This window comes from Sus scrofa, chromosome 5 (assembly GCF_054392235.1).
Source record: "Sus scrofa isolate SSC_HxYL_T2T_F1_AM1 chromosome 5, Sscrofa_HxYL_maternal_Yorkshire_Landrace_v2.0, whole genome shotgun sequence".
Taxonomy (NCBI): domain Eukaryota; kingdom Metazoa; phylum Chordata; class Mammalia; order Artiodactyla; family Suidae; genus Sus; species Sus scrofa.
Genome location: NC_139387.1, coordinates 10,091,563 through 10,110,010, shown reverse-complemented (window position 1 = coordinate 10,110,010; position 18,448 = coordinate 10,091,563). Strand labels below are relative to the sequence as shown.

General features: G+C 53.3%; 1 protein-coding gene across 12 annotated transcripts in view; it reads left to right on the top strand.

Moving 5' to 3' along the window:
- TRIOBP (TRIO and F-actin binding protein) overlaps positions 1-18,448 on the top strand; it is a 67,685-nt gene that overhangs the window by 7,167 nt on the left and 42,070 nt on the right. For 10 of the 12 annotated variants that reach the window (XM_084955376.1, XM_021091502.2, XM_084955375.1 and 7 more), the window contains 3 exons: positions 2,197-2,386; positions 3,931-4,099; positions 11,742-14,049. In XM_084955376.1, coding sequence (XP_084811502.1) covers positions 2,197-2,386; positions 3,931-4,099; positions 11,742-14,049 — 2,667 coding nt within the window. Of the gene's footprint in view, positions 1-2,196; positions 2,387-3,930; positions 4,100-11,741; positions 14,050-16,723; positions 18,067-18,448 lie in introns of those variants that run through there. The other 2 variants (XM_084955380.1, XM_084955384.1) reach the window with 2 other exon arrangements.

Genomic DNA, 18,448 nt, shown 5'->3' with positions numbered 1-18,448 from the left:
CTGGGGTCTTTGGAGGGGCTCCGGGGGGGGGGGTAGGAAGCCCTCAGCCATCCCACCCCATGCCCCTTCCTGATGGCAGCTTCCGTCTGATGGCTGCTGGCGTGTGTGGGTCACATGGTCAGTCTACTCAGCCTGGGCACAGGCAGCAGGGGGCATGTTCCTTGGGCCTCGGCTCAGGGGACAGAGCAACCGTGCACCCACCCTGCGGTGGGCATGGCCCACAGCCTGCTCACATTTCCTGGTTCCCTTTGCACAACTTTAAAAGATTGAACAGGTTCGGCACCCGGGGCACTTGTGTTGAGTCACACGAATCCTGACCCCGGGCACTTTTTATCGCCCACCTGCCTGACCATGCCCTGATCCAGGCTCTGGGGTTACCTGTACCCTGGGGCCTGAGTTGCACTGAAGTTGGCACGGCATGGCTGAGGGTCTCGAAACCTGGGTTGCAGCTTCAGCTCCCTTCTTGATGGGCTGTGGGACCTTGGGCAAGTAATTCCCTCTTTTTTTCTATCTCAGTTTCCCTGTTTAAAAACGAAGAGGGAGGAGTTCCCATTGTGGTTCAGTGGTTAATGAACCCAGCTAGCATCCACGAGGACGCGGATTCGATCTCTGGCCTCGCTTAGTGGGTTAAGGATAAGGTATTGCCGTGAGCTTGTGGTGTAGGTGGCAGGTGCACCTCACAGATGTTGCTGTGGCTGTGGTGTAGGCTGTTGGCTACAGCTGTGATGAGACCCCTAGCCTGGGAACCTCCATGTGCCGCAGTGCAGCCCTAAAAAGACAAACAAAAATGAAGAGGGATTGAATCAAATCAGCATTGCTTTGGGAACATGTGTTTCTTATAGGTAGGAATTACTTTAAAAAAACAAAACAAAACAAAACCAGCTCTACCGTCAAATATGTTTCAGAAAGTCTGAGATAAACGAGTTTGAATATCTTTTCCTGCAGGACTTGTCAGAGGCTTTAGTTTGCTAGTATGCATTGTGCTTCGGGGCAAGGGAGCTAGGAGAAGTATGTAATATGTCTTAGACTTATTTGGCCACAGACCTCTTTAAAGGTCATCACCCATTTCTATCTTGCAGCCAGTCTGTGGGTCAGTCTTTGAGGATGCCGGCAACTGTAATTAACTGGCTTTTTTTGTTTTTGTTTTTGTCTTTTTGCCTTTCCTAGGGCGGTTCCCGTGGCATATGGAGGTTCCCAGTCTAGGGGTCCAATCAGAGCTGTAGCCACCGGCCTATGCCAGAGCCACAGCAACGTGGGATCCGAGCCGCGTCTGCGACCTACACCAACGCCAGATCCTTAACCCACTGAGCAAGGCCAGGGATTGAACCCCAACCTCATGGTTCCTAGTTGGATTTGTTGACCACTGCGCCATGACAGGAACTCAAGTGGCTTTTTTAAAGCAGGGCTTTCACTACAACCCCCTCCCTTGGCATCCAGACGGGTGGTCCTGTCACTGCCCCTGGAGCCCTGCTACCTCTCAAGGTCCCCCATTAGTCCAGCATGATTCTGTCTTCTTTTTTTTTTTTTTTTTTTTGTCTTTTTGCTATTTCTTTGGGCCGCTCCCGCGGCATATGGAGGTTCCCAGGCCAGGGGTCCAATCGGGGCTGTAGCCACCGGCCTACACCAGAGCCACAGCAACGCGGGATCCGAGCCGCGTCTGCAACCCACACCACAGCTCGCGGCAACGCCGGATCGTTAACCCACTGAGCAAGCGCAGGGATCGAACCCGCAACCTCATGGTTCCTAGTCGGATTCGTTAACCACTGCGCCACGACGGGAACTCCGATTCTGTCTTCTTAGTCTTACTCAGCTTGGGGTCTTCTCTCCCGCTCCAGTGACCTGGTCGGGGCTGGGGCTATAGCCCTGGTTCCCAATCTATGCATCTCTGCCTTTTCCTAGCTCTGTGACTTTGGCCAGTCCTTTAACCTCTCTGAGCCTCAGTTTCTCCATCTATAAAATGGGAATCATGACACTCACATCCAAGGGAGTCCGTTGGAGTTAAACAAGGCAGCCCATGTAAAGAGCCCAACCCCACGGAGAGCCCTTGGTGTGGGCTCCCTCCCCCAGGCTAACGTTAAGGGTGTGTGTGTGTTTGTGTGTGTGTGTGTGTGTGTGTACCTGGGTGGTGGTGGTGTGTTATTCCTCAATTCCCATTACTCAGAGGGGAAAAAGTCATGGGTCTGTCTCCTCTCCCAGGGGCCCATCAGCAGGGCTCCCTGCTGAGGGCCTCACAGCTGCCCCCAGGAGCCGGGAACCCGAGGCAGTACCCTACCTGGAGGGCCTGGCCGCCTCCCCGTGTAGCAGCTTCAACGAGAACCTTGACTCTGGTGCCAGCTCCAGCCCTGACGGTGACGCCCCTGATGATACCAGCAACTCGTCCTCCGTGGTGAGATGGGCACGGGAGGCCACGGAAAGAGTAGGTCTCTGCCCCAGGCCAGCCCTGGGGTCCCACCCAAACATCCAGACATGGCTGAGCAGAGGTCTCCTGGAGACCAAGCCAGCCCCTCAGGCTGCCCCAGGCCACACACCTGGGAGGGGCAGGGGCCTCTGCAGGGGCTGGCCCAGGGGGCTGAGTGTCTGGCTATGAAAAGAGGGAAGAAGGCTTTTCAGTTGACAGGGAGCTCCTGGCGATTAACCAGTGGGCTCGGGCTGCCGGAAACTCTCCATTCACAGAGGGTGTGGTATCCGGAGCAAGAAGGGACTGTCCCTAGGCCTGGTCACACATCACCGAATGCCATGACCAGCCCTGGCATACATCTCCAAGAGACAGAGCAGGCCAGGGAGCCTGGCAAGGGCTTGGCCATTTAGCCAGAAGAAGACCCTTGGGAACTTCCAGGGCCATTCACCCCTCAAAGGTCTGACCCAGGACAGAAGAGGCAGGCCATCCGAGAGACCCTAAGGGGGAGTGGTAAGACTCAGAATAAAACAATCCAGCCCTCGAGTTCCCATTGCGGCACAGCAGTAATGAACCCTACTAGTGTCCATGAGGACGTGGGTTTGATCCCTGGGTTAAAGGACCCGGCATTGCCGTGAGCTGTAGTGTAGGTCGCAGATGTGGCTTGGATCCTGTGTTGCTATGGCTGTGGTGTAGGCTGAAAACTGCAGCTCCGATTCGACCCCTGGCCTGGGAACTTCCATATGCTGCAGGTTCAGCCCTAAAAATAAAAAATAAAATAAAATAAAAACCCAGCCCTGCAGGCATTGTCCCCAGAAGGCTCACCACCCCACTCTGAGGTAGAGACTTTTATGGCCCCATCTTGGGACAAGAAATCTGAGACTCAGAGAAGGGAAGTGGCTTTCTTGAGCCCACACATTTGGGAAGTGATGGGGCTGGACTCTGACTCCACCTACCTCTCTTCGGACCTTGGGGGTGTCTCTGGGGTGGGATGGGGGACATTATGCCAAGGCCCTCCTACCACATGGAGTCCGACTGCTCTGGGCTCAGGTCCCCTCCCGAATAAACCATTTCCCAGCTGTGACTTCGGGCAAGTTCTTAGCTCCAATGGATGTGCCTCCCTCACAGGGCTGACTGATGATTCGCTGAGTTAACACCTGCAAAGAGCGCAGCACAGGAGTTCCCGCTGTGGTGCAGTAAGATTGACGGTGTTTCTGTAGTGGAAGGGAGGCGGGTTTGATACCCGGCCTGGTGATTAAGGATCTGGCGTTGCTGAAGCTGTGGTGTAGGTCACAACAACGGCTCAGATTCAAATCCCTGGCCTGGGGACTCCATATGCCTCAAGGAGGCCGAAAAAAAAAAAAAAAAAAAAAGCCCAGCACAGCCCTAGGTATACACAGGTCTGGGTATACAGTAGGTGCTCTTTCAATGACAGTTCCTTTCCCTTCCTCCTGCACATCTCTTGCTGGGGGTGCAGGCCCCGTGCTCTCTCTCCTTCCTCTCTGAACACGCTTTCTCCTCCCTTCCCCTGGCAGGACTGGGACACTGTTGAGAGGCAGGAGGAGGCCCCCAGTGGGGACAAGTTCGCTGTGATGATCCCACGGAAGCCCCAGGAGGGGCCAAGAGCAGATGGTGCTCGAAGGGCTCCTCCTCTCGTCACCCGGTCCCCTGTGGGAGGAGACACTGCAGGCCAGAGAAAGGAGGGTGAGTACCTTTTGCCAGGCCAGGTTGGTCCCTGTGACCACGGGTGTGGTGATGGCCGGGAGTCTGGAAACCAGAGAGCCATTTCTCTGGCCACATGGGCTAGAGAAAGCTACTTCGGTGGCTTGAGTCTTAATAACAGTAACGGTTCCCATATAATTATGGAACAGTCTGCTCTAAATGCATCATCTCGCAGCTGGTGGGTTAGGATCTTTAGGTTGCAAGTGACAGAAACTGGCTGAGTAATAGTCTAAGAGAATGACTTCAGGCATGGCTGTATCCAGGTGTTCAGATGGCCTCAGTAATCAGGTCTTCACTCTGCTTTCTTCTTTGTTGGCTTCTTTCTCAACCAGATCTTCCCCTGAGAGTGGCAGGATGGGCAGCAGCAGTGCCAGGCTATAGCCTACTAAATTTTCAACTCCCATAGTAAGAGGGCACAGTCTTTCCTGCAGATGTCGCTGATGTCGTGGGAAGGGTTCTCCAACCTAGTGATCAGGGGGATAAGATCAGCCCCTTGTACAAACCTCATGGTCTGAGAGTCAGGGGGAGAAGAGATGGCTCAAGGCAAATCAGGGAGATGTTTCCCAGAAAAGGAAAAGGCTTCCGGTCAGGCCAAGGCCATAGATGCCCCTGACACTGGTCAGCATCTCGCTGGTATGTGAACCCAAGAGGCTGGGTCCCCAAATTTGGGTCCCCCATCCCTACTGCCCTGTGTTGCCTCCTGGTCTGTCTTTCCCATCATCAAGATTTGGTGGTGTGGAGCCAGGGCATCCGTGTCCGAATCCCAGGGGGCTTCCCACGGCTCCTGTAGCATTCACTCAACAAACACACGAGCACTAACCCGTGTAAGACCTGATGCTAGACACACTAGGTGTTCAGGACGAGTCAGACATGGTCCCTGCCCCGGAAAACTCATCATCTAGTAAAGCAAACAGACAGGAGCTGACGATCAGCAGCTCCAAACAGAGGAAACGCAGAAACAACTGTCCTGTCGGGGCTTCGAGAAGGGCTGGGGGTGGGGGCAGAGGAGAAAGAGCTTCGCTGCAGCTGGGGGAGGACTCACAGGGAAACAGCTTCTGGAAGTGGCACTGTAGCTGAGGAAACAGCTGGGGAAAGTCTTGGAGGTGTGAAAAGGGAGCATTCTGCTTCAGACACTGCAGCAGAGATGGGGCTGTACAGTTAGGGCTGACCATTTGGGGCCTCAAGAGTCTAGCCAAGGAGTTTGGACCTTCTTCTGTAAGTAGTAGGGAGCCATGGAATATTTTGGAGAAGAGGAGTGATGTAATTGGTCCTGTGTCTTAAGAGTGTCACTAGGGGGAGTTCCCGTTGTGGCTCAGTGGGTTAAGAACCGGACTCATCTCCATAGGGATGCGGGTTTGATCCCTGGCCTTGCCCAGTGTGTGAAGGGTCTGGCATGACCACAAGCTGCATTGCGGGTTGCAGAAGCGGCTCCGATCTGGTGTGGCTGTGGCCGTGGCATAGGCTGGCAGCTGCAGCTCCAATTCAGTCCCTGGCCTAGGAACTTCCATATGCCGCAGGTGTGGCCCTAAAAAGAAGAAAAAAAAAAAAAGATTTTCACTAGGGCAAGGGTGTGAAGGATGAATTAAAGCAGGGTGAGGCTGAGGGGTGAGAAACCACTTCAAGGGATTACTGCAGCCACTCTAGTGATGACTGGTTCAGGCACGAATCACCAGCTGATGCTAAATTCCTGAGTGAAAATTGTCAGGGAACAGGATAGTCACACGGTCTCCAAGTATCACCCCTCGGATTACACGTCGATTACAGAGGGAAAAGGCAGCCTCGGGATGGGACGATCTGGCAGACGCCACCTTAATCAAGTGGCCGCTCAGCATCCCAGCCTGGGGCAGACTGGCCAGGTGCCTCCATGTCATGCTCCGGGGAGGACACAGCCTCCTTTCCGGGTCTTGCTGCTAAAAATCCATTGCCTGCATCTAATCCCAATGGAACATCAGACAAACCCAAACCGGGGGACATGCTGCAAAATAACTGACAGGACTCTTCACAAAAGACCAAAAAAGGGCTGGGGAGCTGTTTTTTGAATAAAAGAGGCCACAGAGACAGGGACCAGGCTTGGATCCAGGCTAAGAAAAGGCATAGCTGTGAATGACAATATTGAGACACTGGGGGACATTTGAATACGGATTGTGCACAGATAACAGTCTTGTATCCGTGCCCTATTTTCTGCGTGCGATAATGGAAGGAGACTGTCTTGGCTCTTAGGAGATACGTAGGGAGGTGTTAGCAGTGAAGTGTCAGGATGTGTTTCTTCAACAAGGTAGATGGAGGCGGAGATAGACAGATGGTAGGTAGGTAGGTAGACAAAGCAAATGAGGCATGGAGTTCCCGTCGTGGCTCAGCGGTAGCGAATCTGACTAGGAACCATGAGGACCTGGGTTCGATCCCTGGCCTCACTCAGTGGGATAAGGATCCGGCGCTGCCGCGAGCTGTAGTGTAGGTCGCAGACGCGGCTCAGATCTGGCATTGCTGTGGCTGTGGTGGCATCTGCAGATCCGATTCGACCCCTAGCCTGGGAAATTCCATGTGCCACTGGAGCAGCCCTAAAAAGGCAAAAAAAAAAAGGGGGGGGGGAATGAGCCAAAAGGTTAACAGCTGGGGACCCTGGGCGAAGGATGGCTGCACAGGTGACCCAGGCGCAGTTCCTGCTCTCCTTCTGTAGCCGGTTGCAGTCGTCCAGGTGAGAGATGGAGAGGCCTGAATGAGGACTGTGGTTGTGGGACGAGGTAGGCAGAGGAATGGAGAGATTTGGGAGGCGGACCTGATGGGACTAGGGGCAGCGGAGGGGATCATGTAGTGCTGGCCTCGCTGGATCTGAGAGGCCCCGGAAGGCGCTGAGGCTGCAGGCGCTCAGCCGAGGGTCAGCACCTTCCTCACTGGCTGCTCCTCACTCTCCTTTGCGGTGTCTCCTCCTCCACCAACCTTCCAATGCCAGACACCCCAGGGCCCCTCTGTTCTCCCCCTGCGCTCTCAGCCACCTTGGCTTTCAAGACTGGAAAAAAATCGCTCTCTCCTGAGTCTTCCGTCCCTGGACTTAATTTCTCCCCTGAACTTTAGTTCAACTGTACCACACTCTCTCCACGGGGTGGAGCACCCCAAACTCAACACAGCATTCTGTTTTTTTAAGGGCTGCATCCTCGGCATATCAAGGTTCCCAGGCTAGGGGTCCAATCCAAGCCACAGCCATGGCAAACCAGATCCGAGCCGCATGTGTGACCTACACCACAGCTCATGGCAATGCTGGATCCTTAACCCACTGAGCAAGGCCAGGGATCGAACCTGCAACCTCAGGATTCCTAGTCGGATTCGTTTCTGCTGTGCCACAATGGGAACTCCCAACATAGCAATCTTTATTTGACTCATTCATTAAGTACGTATTTATTTTTATAGAAGTATGGTTGGTTTGCTGTCTTAGATCCGCTTCAGGTATACGATATAGTGAAGCCCATTCTCCCCCAGCAGCTAAGCCATCTTTTTTTTTTTTCTGGCCGTGCCTGGGGCCTGTGTAAGTTCCCGGTCCAGGGATCAAACCCACATCACAGCAGCCACTCGGGCCACTGGAGTGACAGTGCTGGATCCATAACCCCCTGTGCCACAAAGGGACTCCAAGCCATCTTTTTTTTGGCAGTATATGGAAGTTCCCAGGCCAGGGATCCAATCCGAGCTGCCGCTGCAACCTACACCACAGGGGCGGCAATACCAGATTCTTAACCGGGTGCACCACAGTGGGAACTCCAAAACCAGCATTAAATACCTTAATCAGGGGTCTCTGCTCTGGCGTAATGGAATCAGGGTTTCTGTAGCTCCAGGACGCAGGTTTGATCCCTGGCCTGGCACAGTGGGTTAAAGGTTCTGGTGTTGGCACAGCTGCAGTATAGGTCATACGTGCAGGTCGAATCTGATCCCTGGCCTGGGAACTCCATATGCTTCGGGTGGGGGGGGGCAAAATTTGATCTTGTCAGTATCCCACCCCCACTGCCGTGTCCTGTCAGCATCTGGAGAGAGGGTGTGTGGGAAGAAGTGACAACATAAGGAGACCAAATGCCTCCCCAGTGTAAATGGCCCAAGAGGTGGTGGGATTTTATACTAAATACCTGCCACCTGCTTTCTTGTTCTTAAACACGGGCAGTGGGGTGGGGGACCCTCACTAAGTGACCTGCTGGATCAAAGGCAGTCACCACTGTCTACCTGGTGGCAGGTTCCCAAATTGCAGCAGGGGGCCGAGGACTGGGGGGGATTAGCCAAGTCCAAGATGCTGGAAATTCCTTGCATCCCTCTCGGGGTACCTGCCAGTTTGCAAAGCTCTCTCCATGGGGCAGAGCCCAGCTGGCTGAGGGACAAACGCAGATGCCCTGGCACGTCTGCAGAGCCTGCTTCATGGGCGCAGTCAGGGGGCCGCAGGAGTGAAGTCAGATCCTGGTGGGTCAGGTTCAAAGGGATGCTTGTGACGGGTGGAAAGGGTAGAAACGGGTTTGGGGCTGCTGACCCAGCTGGGAGGCACTGGGCCTGGCAGCAAAGGCCTTCTCGTCCAGCAGCCGTGCTCAAAGGGCGGGAAGACTCCAGGATGAGGCAGAACTCAGAGCTGGAAGGTGGTGGCACCATATTTTTGAACACTTATGGTGTGCTAGGCAATTTTCTAAGCCCAGTCGACACAGTGGAAAACAAGATGGTGAGGCCTCTACGCACAGGGAGCCGGGTGGCCTGGCAGAGCCTTGCTAACCATGGGAAATGCCTGGATTTTATTCCAAGTGCAGTTGGGAGTCTCAGAAGTAGTTTTTTGTTTTTGAGTGTGTTTTTGTTTTTGTTGGTTTCTTTTTACAGCCAAAACTGTGGCACATGATAGTTCCTAGGTGAGGGGTCGAATCAGAGCTGTAGCGCCAGCCTACACCGCAGCCACAGCAACGCCAGGTCCAAGCTGAGTCTGCGACCTACATCACCGCTCACTGGCAAAGCCAGATCCTTAACCCACTGAGCGAGGTCCGGGATTGAACCTGAATCCGCATGGGTACTAGTCGGGTTCATTACCACTGAGCCACGACAGGAACTGCTAGAGACTTTATCTGGATTCACTGTTTTTCCACAAGTATCCCTTTCCTGTTTCAGGATCCAATTCAGGACTTATCAGTGCATTTAGTCACCAGTCTATTCGGTTTTCTCCCAACTGGGTGGCTAGGTCTCCGTCTCTCCTTGTCAGCAGGGGTGGTCTAGCCAGGTTTACTTTTGGAAAGGCTCTCCCTGGCTAGGACGATGACCTTGGGCCCCGAGTGCACAATTTGGGGTGACCACAAGCGTCCAGGTGAGAAAGGAGGGTAGCTGAGGCGGGGGAAGGGAGGAGGCGGATGAGAAGCAGGCAGAGCATCGTGGGACGTCAGTCCCTCAGGCAACAAAAATGCCACTCTGAAGTGCGGCTTGGTGTGTGGTTCCAGCTCCTCGCTGGATGCTGGGAGCTCAAGACTCCAGGGACCCCCGCTCAGAGAGTTTAGAGGAGGCAGAGGTGTCGCAGTGCGAGAAGAGGGAATCTTAAGCATGGCCTTTATTTTATTTTATTTTATTTTATTTTTGCGGCCACACCCACAGCATGGGGAGTTTCCCAGCAAGGGAATGACCTAAGCCACAGCAGTGACAACACCGGATCCTTACCCGCTAGGCCACCAGGGAACTTCGAGCACAGTTTTTAATGAAGGCAGTTGTGGCTCCTTCAAGATGAGGCCACAATACCCTTTACCTCCTTCCTAAAGCACAAGCCCAGGGACATGCAAACAAGCTGGTGGCCACCACAAGCTTGGTGACCAAGGGACAGAGGCAGGTGGAAGGTGACACCAAGATCATGGAGGCCCCTTCCTGGGGATGGGAGTTGTGAGGGGGTCACTCTTTAGGGGGTTACATCAATCCTTGGATCAGGGCTTCTTTTTTTTTTTTTTTTTGTCTTTTTTGTTGTTGTTGTTGTTGTTGTTGCTATTTCTTTGGGCCACTCCCACGGCATATGGAGGTTCCCAGGCTAGGGGTTGAATCGGAGCTGTAGCCACCGGCCTACGCCAAAGCCACAGCAACACGGGATCCAAGCCGCGTCTGCAACCTACACCACAGCTCACGGCAACGCCAGATTGTTAACCCACTGAGCAAGGGCAGGGACCGAACCCGAAACCTCATGGTTCCTAGTCGGATTCGTTAACCACTGCGCCACGACGGGAACTCCGGATCAGGGCTTCTTAAACTTTTACAGGCATGCAGATCACCTCGGAATCTTATTAAAATGTGGATTCTGATGCGGTGCATCCGTAGTGGAATCTGAGATTCCGTATTTCTTTTTCTTTTCTTTCTTCTTCTTTTGTTTTGTTTTGTTTTGTTTTTTAGGGCCGTACCCGCAGCACATGGAATTTCCCAGGCTAGGGGTTGAATCGGAGCTACTGCCGGCCTACCCCACAGCCATCCGAGTCTCATCTACAACCTACACCACAGCTCACGGCAATGCCAGATTCTTAACCCACTGAGGGAAGCCAGGGATCGAACCCCCATCCTCATGGATCCCAGTCAGGATTGTTAACCACTGAGCCATGAAGGGAACCCCCTGAGATTCTGTATCTCTAACAAAACCCCAGATGAGGCTGATGCTGCTGGTTCACAAAAAGAACTTGTTAGAGCTGTCACACCGGAAAGTCTCAATAGAGGAAATGGGGGATTTTCCGAGTCCAATCTCAGGAAGCAGAACAGAAATGGAAGAGTTCCCACTGTGGCTCACTGGGTTAAGAACTCGATGTAGTGTCTTCGAGGATGCAGGTTAGATCTTTGATTAAGAATCTATCATTACCATGTCACAGATGCAGCTCGGATCCCATGTGGTGGTGGATGTGGCTGTGGCATAGGCTTCGTTGCAGCTGCCATTTGATCCCTAGTCCGGGAGCTTCCATATGCCTTAAAAAGAAAAAAGAGGGGAGTTCCCGTCATGGTGCAGCGGAAATGAATCAGACTAGGAACCATGAGGTTGCGGGTTCCATCCCTGGCCTTGCTCAGTGGGTTAAGGATCTGGCATTGCCATGCGCTGTGGTGTAGGTCACAGATGTGGCTCAGATCCCGCATTGCCGTGGCTGTGGTGTAGGCCGGCGGCTACAGCTCCGATTCGACCCCTAGCCTGAGAACCTCCATTTGCCTTAGGTTCGGCCCTAAAAAGACAAAAAGACAAAAAGAAAAGAAAAAACAAACAAAACAAAACGAACAGAACAGAAATGTCAATTGTTAGATAGCTGCTGTTAGAGCCACCTCTCCTGTTCTGGGGTCACACAGGCTATTGTCAAGCTGCTCTCCAGGAGTTTGTTCTTTTCTGACTTGTTCGTGGACCCCCAGGCTATGTGACCCTTGGCTCTGGAGCCCAAGCTCATTTACTGAGTCAGCTTGGGCTTCGATTTCAAATTCCTGACCTTAGCTTCAGAGTGGCATCTAAGCTCCCTGCAGTCTGCTTGGCTCAGAGGGCTGGAGCTGTGTGGTAAGGGCAGCAGGTCCTCTAGGAAGACAGTGTGGACTCTGCCCCACTCATCTGCCCCAGGGGACCCAGAAGGTAGGATGTGGGAGCTGCCTGGACCTCTGCCCTTGAACCTGCCTCTTCTCTCTCTAGGCACCGGCGGTGGCGGGGGCCGAAGCGCTGGCCAGCACTGGGCGAAGCTCCGGGGAGAGAGTGGGTACTTCTCCTTGGAGCGGCACCGGCCACCGGGGACCCAGGCCTCTCCCTCAGCACAGAGCGGACCTCGAAGTGCCACTCCCCAGGCTTCCCCTCTCCATCACTCTGCCCAAAGGAATGTGGCCCAGACCGCTTCCACACAGCTCCATATCCCCCGAGCCTCCTCGCCCCCGGGAATCGCCCCACGGGATAACCTCAGAGCCTCGTCCACACAGCAGGACACCCCCAGAGCGTCCTCTCCCTCGAGAATCACCCCAAGGGATGCCCCCAGGACCTCGTCCACCCCACAGGACACCCCCAGGACCTCATCCACGCAGCGGAACACCCCCAGAGCGTCCTCTCCCTCGAGAATCACCCCAAGGGACAGCTCCAGGACCTCGTCCACCCCGCAGGACACCCCGAGAGCATCCTCTCCCTCAAGAATCGCCCCAAGGGAGGCCCCCAGGACCTCATCCACCCAACAGGACACCCCCAGGACCTCACCCGCGCTGCGAAACACCCCCAGAGTGTCCTCTCCCTCAAGAGTCGCCCAAAGGGACACCCCCAGGACCTCGTCCACGCAGCAGATCACCCCCAGATCATCCTCTCCTTCAAGAGTCACCCAAAGGGACACCGCCAGGACCTCATCGACCCCACAGGACACCCCCAGATCATCCTCCCCCTCAAGAATCACCCAACGGGACACCTCCAGGACCACGTCCACCTCGCAACGAAATCATCCTCAAGTTTCTTCTCCCCCCAGAGCCACCCAACACGACAATTCCAGAACCTCCTCTACCCCCCAGGACAACCCTCGAACCCCTCTTCCTACATGTGCTCCCCAGCGGGCCCGCCCCAGAACTTCTTGCATTCAGCAGGACACCCTCAGAACCTCTTGTACCCAACGGGACAACCCCAAATCCTCTTCCTCGCGGCGGGAAAATCCTGGAAGCTCCTCCTCTCAGGGCTGCACCCAACAGGACCACCCCGGGCCCTCCTCTCCCCATCGCTCTGCTCAGCGGAACAATCCCAGGAGCTCCTCTCCTCATCGAACCAACAAAGACATTCCCTGGGCCTCTTTTCGCCTCCGGCCAACCCAGAGTGATGGCCCCCGAACCTCGTCGCCATCCCGCTCCAAGCAAAGCGAGGTTCCCTGGGCATCCATTGCCCTCCGGCCAACCCAAGGTGACAGATCTCAGACCTCGTCTCCCATCAGACCAGCTCAGCGAGACCCGCCCCAGCCCTCCTCCAGCCCTACCCGGGCCAGTTCCTGCTCCCCAAACCCAGGCCACCACAGTGCCTCCTGGACCTCCTCGCCTCTGCACCCTGCCCCCCGTGCTGCGCCCTCTTCTGAGCCCTCCCAGCCACCATGTGCTGTGTGCATCGGGCACCGCGATGCCCCTCGAGCCTCCTCGCCACCTCGTTATTTGCAGCATGACCCCTTTCCCTTCTTCCCGGAACCCCATGCCTCTGAGACTGAATTGCCCCATCATGATCCGCCCTATATGCCCCCAGCCGTGTGCATTGGACACCGAGACGCCCCCCGGGCCTCCTCCCCGCCTCGCCACACCCAGTTTGACCCCTTCCCCTTCCTCCCAGGCACATCAGAGGCTGAGAACCAGTCCCCCCAGCATGACCCTCCTCAGTTCCCCCCACCTGTGTGTATCGGGTACCGCGATGCACCCCGGGCCTCCTCCCCACCGCGCCAAACCCCGGAGCCCTCCCTTTTGTTCCAGGATCTCCCCAGGGCCAGCACCGAGAGCCTCATCCCCTCCACAGACTCTCTGCACGAGCCCCCCCACATCCCGCCCCCTGTGTGCATCGGGCACCGCGATGCGCCCTCCTTCTCGTCTCCCCCGCGCCAGGCCCCCGAGCCCTCCCTCTTCTTCCAGGATCCCCCTGGGGCCAGTATGGAGAGCCTGGCCCCCTCCACCGACTCTCTGCATGGCTCCCCGGTGCTGCCCCCTCAGGTGTGCATCGGCCACCGGGATGCCCCTCGAGCCTCTTCCCCACCCCGCCACCCACCCAGTGACCTAAGGCTCCTGGCGCCCTCCCCTCCGCCAGGCAGCTCGGGGGGCTCCCGGGGCTCAGCACCCCCGGGAGAGACCAGGCACAACCTGGAGAGGGAGGAGTACACCGTGCTGGCCGACCTGCCCCCGCCCAGGAGGCTGGTGCAGAGGGAGCCAGGGCCCCAGGGCAGCAACGGGGGCCGCACCCGCAGCCCTGGCCGCGCAGAGGTGGACCGCCTCTTCGGGCAAGAGCGCAGGTGAGCCCAGGGTGGGGTCAGCCAGGTGGGCTGGGGAGGAGGCTCAGCAGCAGGACAGGTAGAAGGTTCAGAGGCTTAGGTTCCAGGCCAGGAAAGGGTTTACCCACTTACTGGCTGTGTGACCTTGGGCAAGTCACTTTACCTCTCTGCTTCCACGTGGGAGGAGTTGTTTCGGACAATTAAGTGATATTGTCCCTAACTTCGTGATTAAGAGCAAGTGTCAGGCTGGCTGGGTTAATCCTGTGTCAAAGCCGTTCCCCAACCTATTCGACCTGGTAAAGTGATTTAACCTCTCTGAGCCTCAGTTTCCTCATCAGTAAAATTAGAACGTTAGCACATTCATTTAAACGATGCTAAACTCTCAAAACCTTTGTTTGATGGAGAATCCCAAGTTTGTTTTTCCCACCTTCTGTGGGGGAGAAGAGAGTGTCCATGATTTTTTTCTGCCTTAACAGAGAAAACTCACTTGCCTCACATATTTCAGAAAACAGAAGTGTTGATTTAAAACATATGGCCCTGGGAGTTCCCGTCGTGGCTCAGTGGTTAACGAATCCGACTAGGAACCATGAGGTTGTGGGTTCGGTCCCTGCCCTTGCTCAGTGGGTTAACGGTCCGGCGTTGCCGTGAGCTGTGGTGTAGGTTGCAGACGCGGCTCGGATCCCACGTTGCTGTGGCTCTGGCGTAGGCCGGTGGCTACAGCTCTGATTGGACCCCTAGCCTGGTGAACCTCCATATGCCGCGGGAGCGGCCCAAGAAATAGCAACAATAACAACAACAACAAAAAAGACAAAAAAAAAAAAAAAAAAGAAAAAGAAAATGTAGATCCGAAAGTCTCAAAACTTTCAGCGTAGAATTCAATAAATTATAGTATATTTACTGAGACCAAGTTGTACAACCATGTCCACAACCTGTTTTTTTTCCGCTTTTTTTTTTTTTTTTTTTTTTTTTTTTTTTGGCTGACCCTGCGGCACGTGGAACTCCTGGGGCAGGGATCAGACCCAGGTTGCAGCTGAGACTTATACTACAGTGCGGCAAGGCCAGATCCTTGACCCACTGTGCCATTCCCGTTGTGCCAATCCCGTTGTGCCACAGCACAACTCCTCCCCAGCCTACTTTTAGAACATTTCCATCACCTTAAAGGGGGGTAATATTTTGCACCCACGATTCCTCTTTTTATTGTCGCTGAGGCAACATTTTCTCTTCAGTTTGAATCTGCATAAGAAATCTTATCCCTTATTCTTCACATTTCCTTTTCCAGGAAGTTTGATCCCTTTACTACCCAGGTGACAACCTTTGGGGGCTCCAGCATTAGCGTAATTCTTTCTTTGGGCTCTTAAAAAAAAAAAAGCCAGGAACAGTTTAGCTTTTTTTTTTGGTCTTTTTGCCTCTTTTAGGGCCGCATCCGTGGCATATGGAAGTTCGCAGGCTAGGGGTTGAATTGGAGCTACAGTCGCTGGCCTACACCACAGCCACAGCCACAGCCACGCAGGATCCAAGCCGTGTCTGCAACCTACACCACAGCTCATGGCAACGCCGGATCCTTAACCCACTGAGCAAGGCCAGGGATCGAACCTGCAACCTCATGGTTCCTAGTCGGATTTGTGAACCATTGAGCCACAAGGGGAACTCCCAGTTTAGCTTTTTAGAGGAGTTTTAGGTTCACAACAAAATTGGGTGGAAAGTACAAAATTTCCTATTTGCTCTATACACCGTTTCCTACCCAGGCGCAGCTACTCCCGCTATCATCTGCCACCAAAGTGATACACTTCTTACAATCCATAAACATACACTGATGCATCATCATCAGCTGAAGTCCAGCGTTGACGTTAGGCTTCATCCTTGGCGGTGCATGTAGTAGGACGTGTATCTACCTTCAGTGTCTCACACGGAGTAGTCTCCTTGCCCTAAACACCCCCTTTGTCTTCGGCTCTTTGTCTTTGGTACTATTTTCGGTCTGAGGTCAATTTGCATACTTTTGACTTTATCCGATAACTTAGCAGGGTCTTTCAACCAAAATGAAATTTTCTTTCTTGGTCTTTTTCTTACCGTGATAACTTTTAGAGAGATAAAGGGTTTATAACAGACGTCTGGCAAATGTTTATACTTTTATTAATCATGTATTTTTACACAGATACATCCATTTATTTTGCTCTCTTCCAAGTGGATAATTTACCCTTTTGAAAGAGCTTTCTTGAAGTAGAAGTGATAGATAACAACTGCCTAGTTAACGTGTATTTTGGCGAAGTAGATTATTTACCTAACGGCCAAGGTTTTTTATAACTCTACTGAATAATTAAAATTTTCCCTAATGTACAGCACTTTTTCCAAGTAGAAAACCATTCCTCCTCTGAAGAGGAAATTTTAAAACCTGTTTAAGAAGCTCCTGTTGTGGCTCAGCAGTAACAAACCTGAACGAGTAACCATGAGGATGCAGGTTTGATCCCTGGCCCCACTCAGTGGATCAAGGATCTGGTGTGGTCATGAGCTGTGGTATAGGTCACAGATGCAGCTCAGATCCTGTGTTGCTGTGGCTGTGGCATAGGCTGCTGGCTGCAGCTCCAACTTGACTCCTAGCCTGGGAAATTCCATATGCCCTTAAAAAAATAAACAAATAAACCTATTTAACTATCTGTAAAGGACAAACTGAAATTTATGAGTGGGGGGCTATAGAGCTGTACTTTTGTTGGCTTCCATTTATCGATTCAACGTATATTTATTGAGCATCTACTCTGTCCAAGCATCTTTCTAATGGAGCCTGGGAGCTTTTTTCTTAAAGGGCTGTCACATTAAAGCTAGCTTGATATCGTCATTCTTCCCACCCCCACCCCCATATATATATATAATTCTCTCTAATCTGAGAATCGTATAAGCGTTTTCTAGTCTCTTGAACTCAAAACAGAACCTTCATGGAATTTGCTAGACTTGACAGCTGTTGTCCATTCTCTGGAGGTGGAAGAACCCATCTAAGCTTTCAAAGGACTCCTTTGTCACCCTGGGTGCAGCCACACCGGCTCTCAGACACAGGTGGCCCCGGGAGACACTGTTGCTTCTGCCTCAGAAAGGCTGGGTCTGTCTGAGCCTCAGAATCTTCTTGAATTTCTCCCACATGGGGGGAAAGTCTCAGAAGGAATGCTCCCTTAACAAGCTGGAGTTTTTATGGGAAATGCATTCACTTACCACCCCGTATGGATGTTTTCTGTGTTTTCTGCCGTCACCCTCCCCAGCTCGTCATTTTTGTTGTTGCTTCCCAGGGGCTCCTGCACCCCCGTTCTGAGGGAAAATCACTCTAATGCGAGAGACCTCACAGAGAAAGGGACCTCTCTCACTTCAAACTGGATTAAAAACTGAACCTGATCAGGCAGCCCTCAAACTTAGACACACTCCAAAGTAGGGAACTTTGGTTCCCTGTGAGCCAAAGGCTAAGAAGTGCTAAAAAAAAAAAAAAAAAAAATCAAATTAGTTGATGGAACTAATTTTTTTTTAAAGTCTTTTTAGGGCCACATCTGTGGCACACGGAAGTTCCCAGGCTAGGGGTTGAGGAGGAGCTATAGCCACGTCCTACGCCACAGCCACAGCAGCATGCAGGATACAAGCTGTGTCTTCGACCTACACCGCAGCTTGTGGCAACGCTGCATCCTTAACCCACTGAGCGAGGCCAGGGATCGAACCTGCGTCCTCATGGATACTAGTTGGGTTCCTAACCACTGAGTCATGACAGGAACTCCAATGGATCTAATGACACTGGCAAAAGCCATAAAACAAGAACAAAGTTCTCTTGTGGCACAGCGGGTAAGGATCCAGTGCTGTCACTGCAGCAGCTCGAGGTGCTGCTGTGGTGCGGGTTCAGTCCCTGGCCTTGGAAATTCCCCATGCCTCGGGCACGGCCAAAAAAAAAAAAAGAGAGAGAGAGAGAGGGAGAGACGGAGTTCCTGTTGTGGCGCAGCAGAAATGAATCCGACTAGGAACGATGAGGCTGGGTGTTGGATCCCTGGCCTCGATCAGTGGATTAAGGATCTGGCGTTGCTGTGAGCTGTGGTGTAGGTCACAGATGTGGCTCAGATCCCACAACGCACTGCTGTGGTGTAAGCTGGCAGCTGTAGCTCCAATTCGATCCCTAGCCGTAGCCTTGGAACGTCCATATGCCATAAGTGCAGCCCTGAAAAGCAAAAAAAGGAGAGAGAGAGCAAACCTCCAGCCGGTAGTTGTTTTACTCTCCAAAGCCTCTGTAGAGTTTCAACCTGGTCCCCAAGCGGGAGGCCGACTGCAGAGCGTGGTTCCGCTCAGACCTGGATAGAAGTTCCCTTCCCATTTTATTTTTATTTATTTTTCTGGCCATGCCCACAGCACGCGAACATGCGTTGGCCTGAAGCCCAGGTGTCTTATAAATGACATTTGCGTG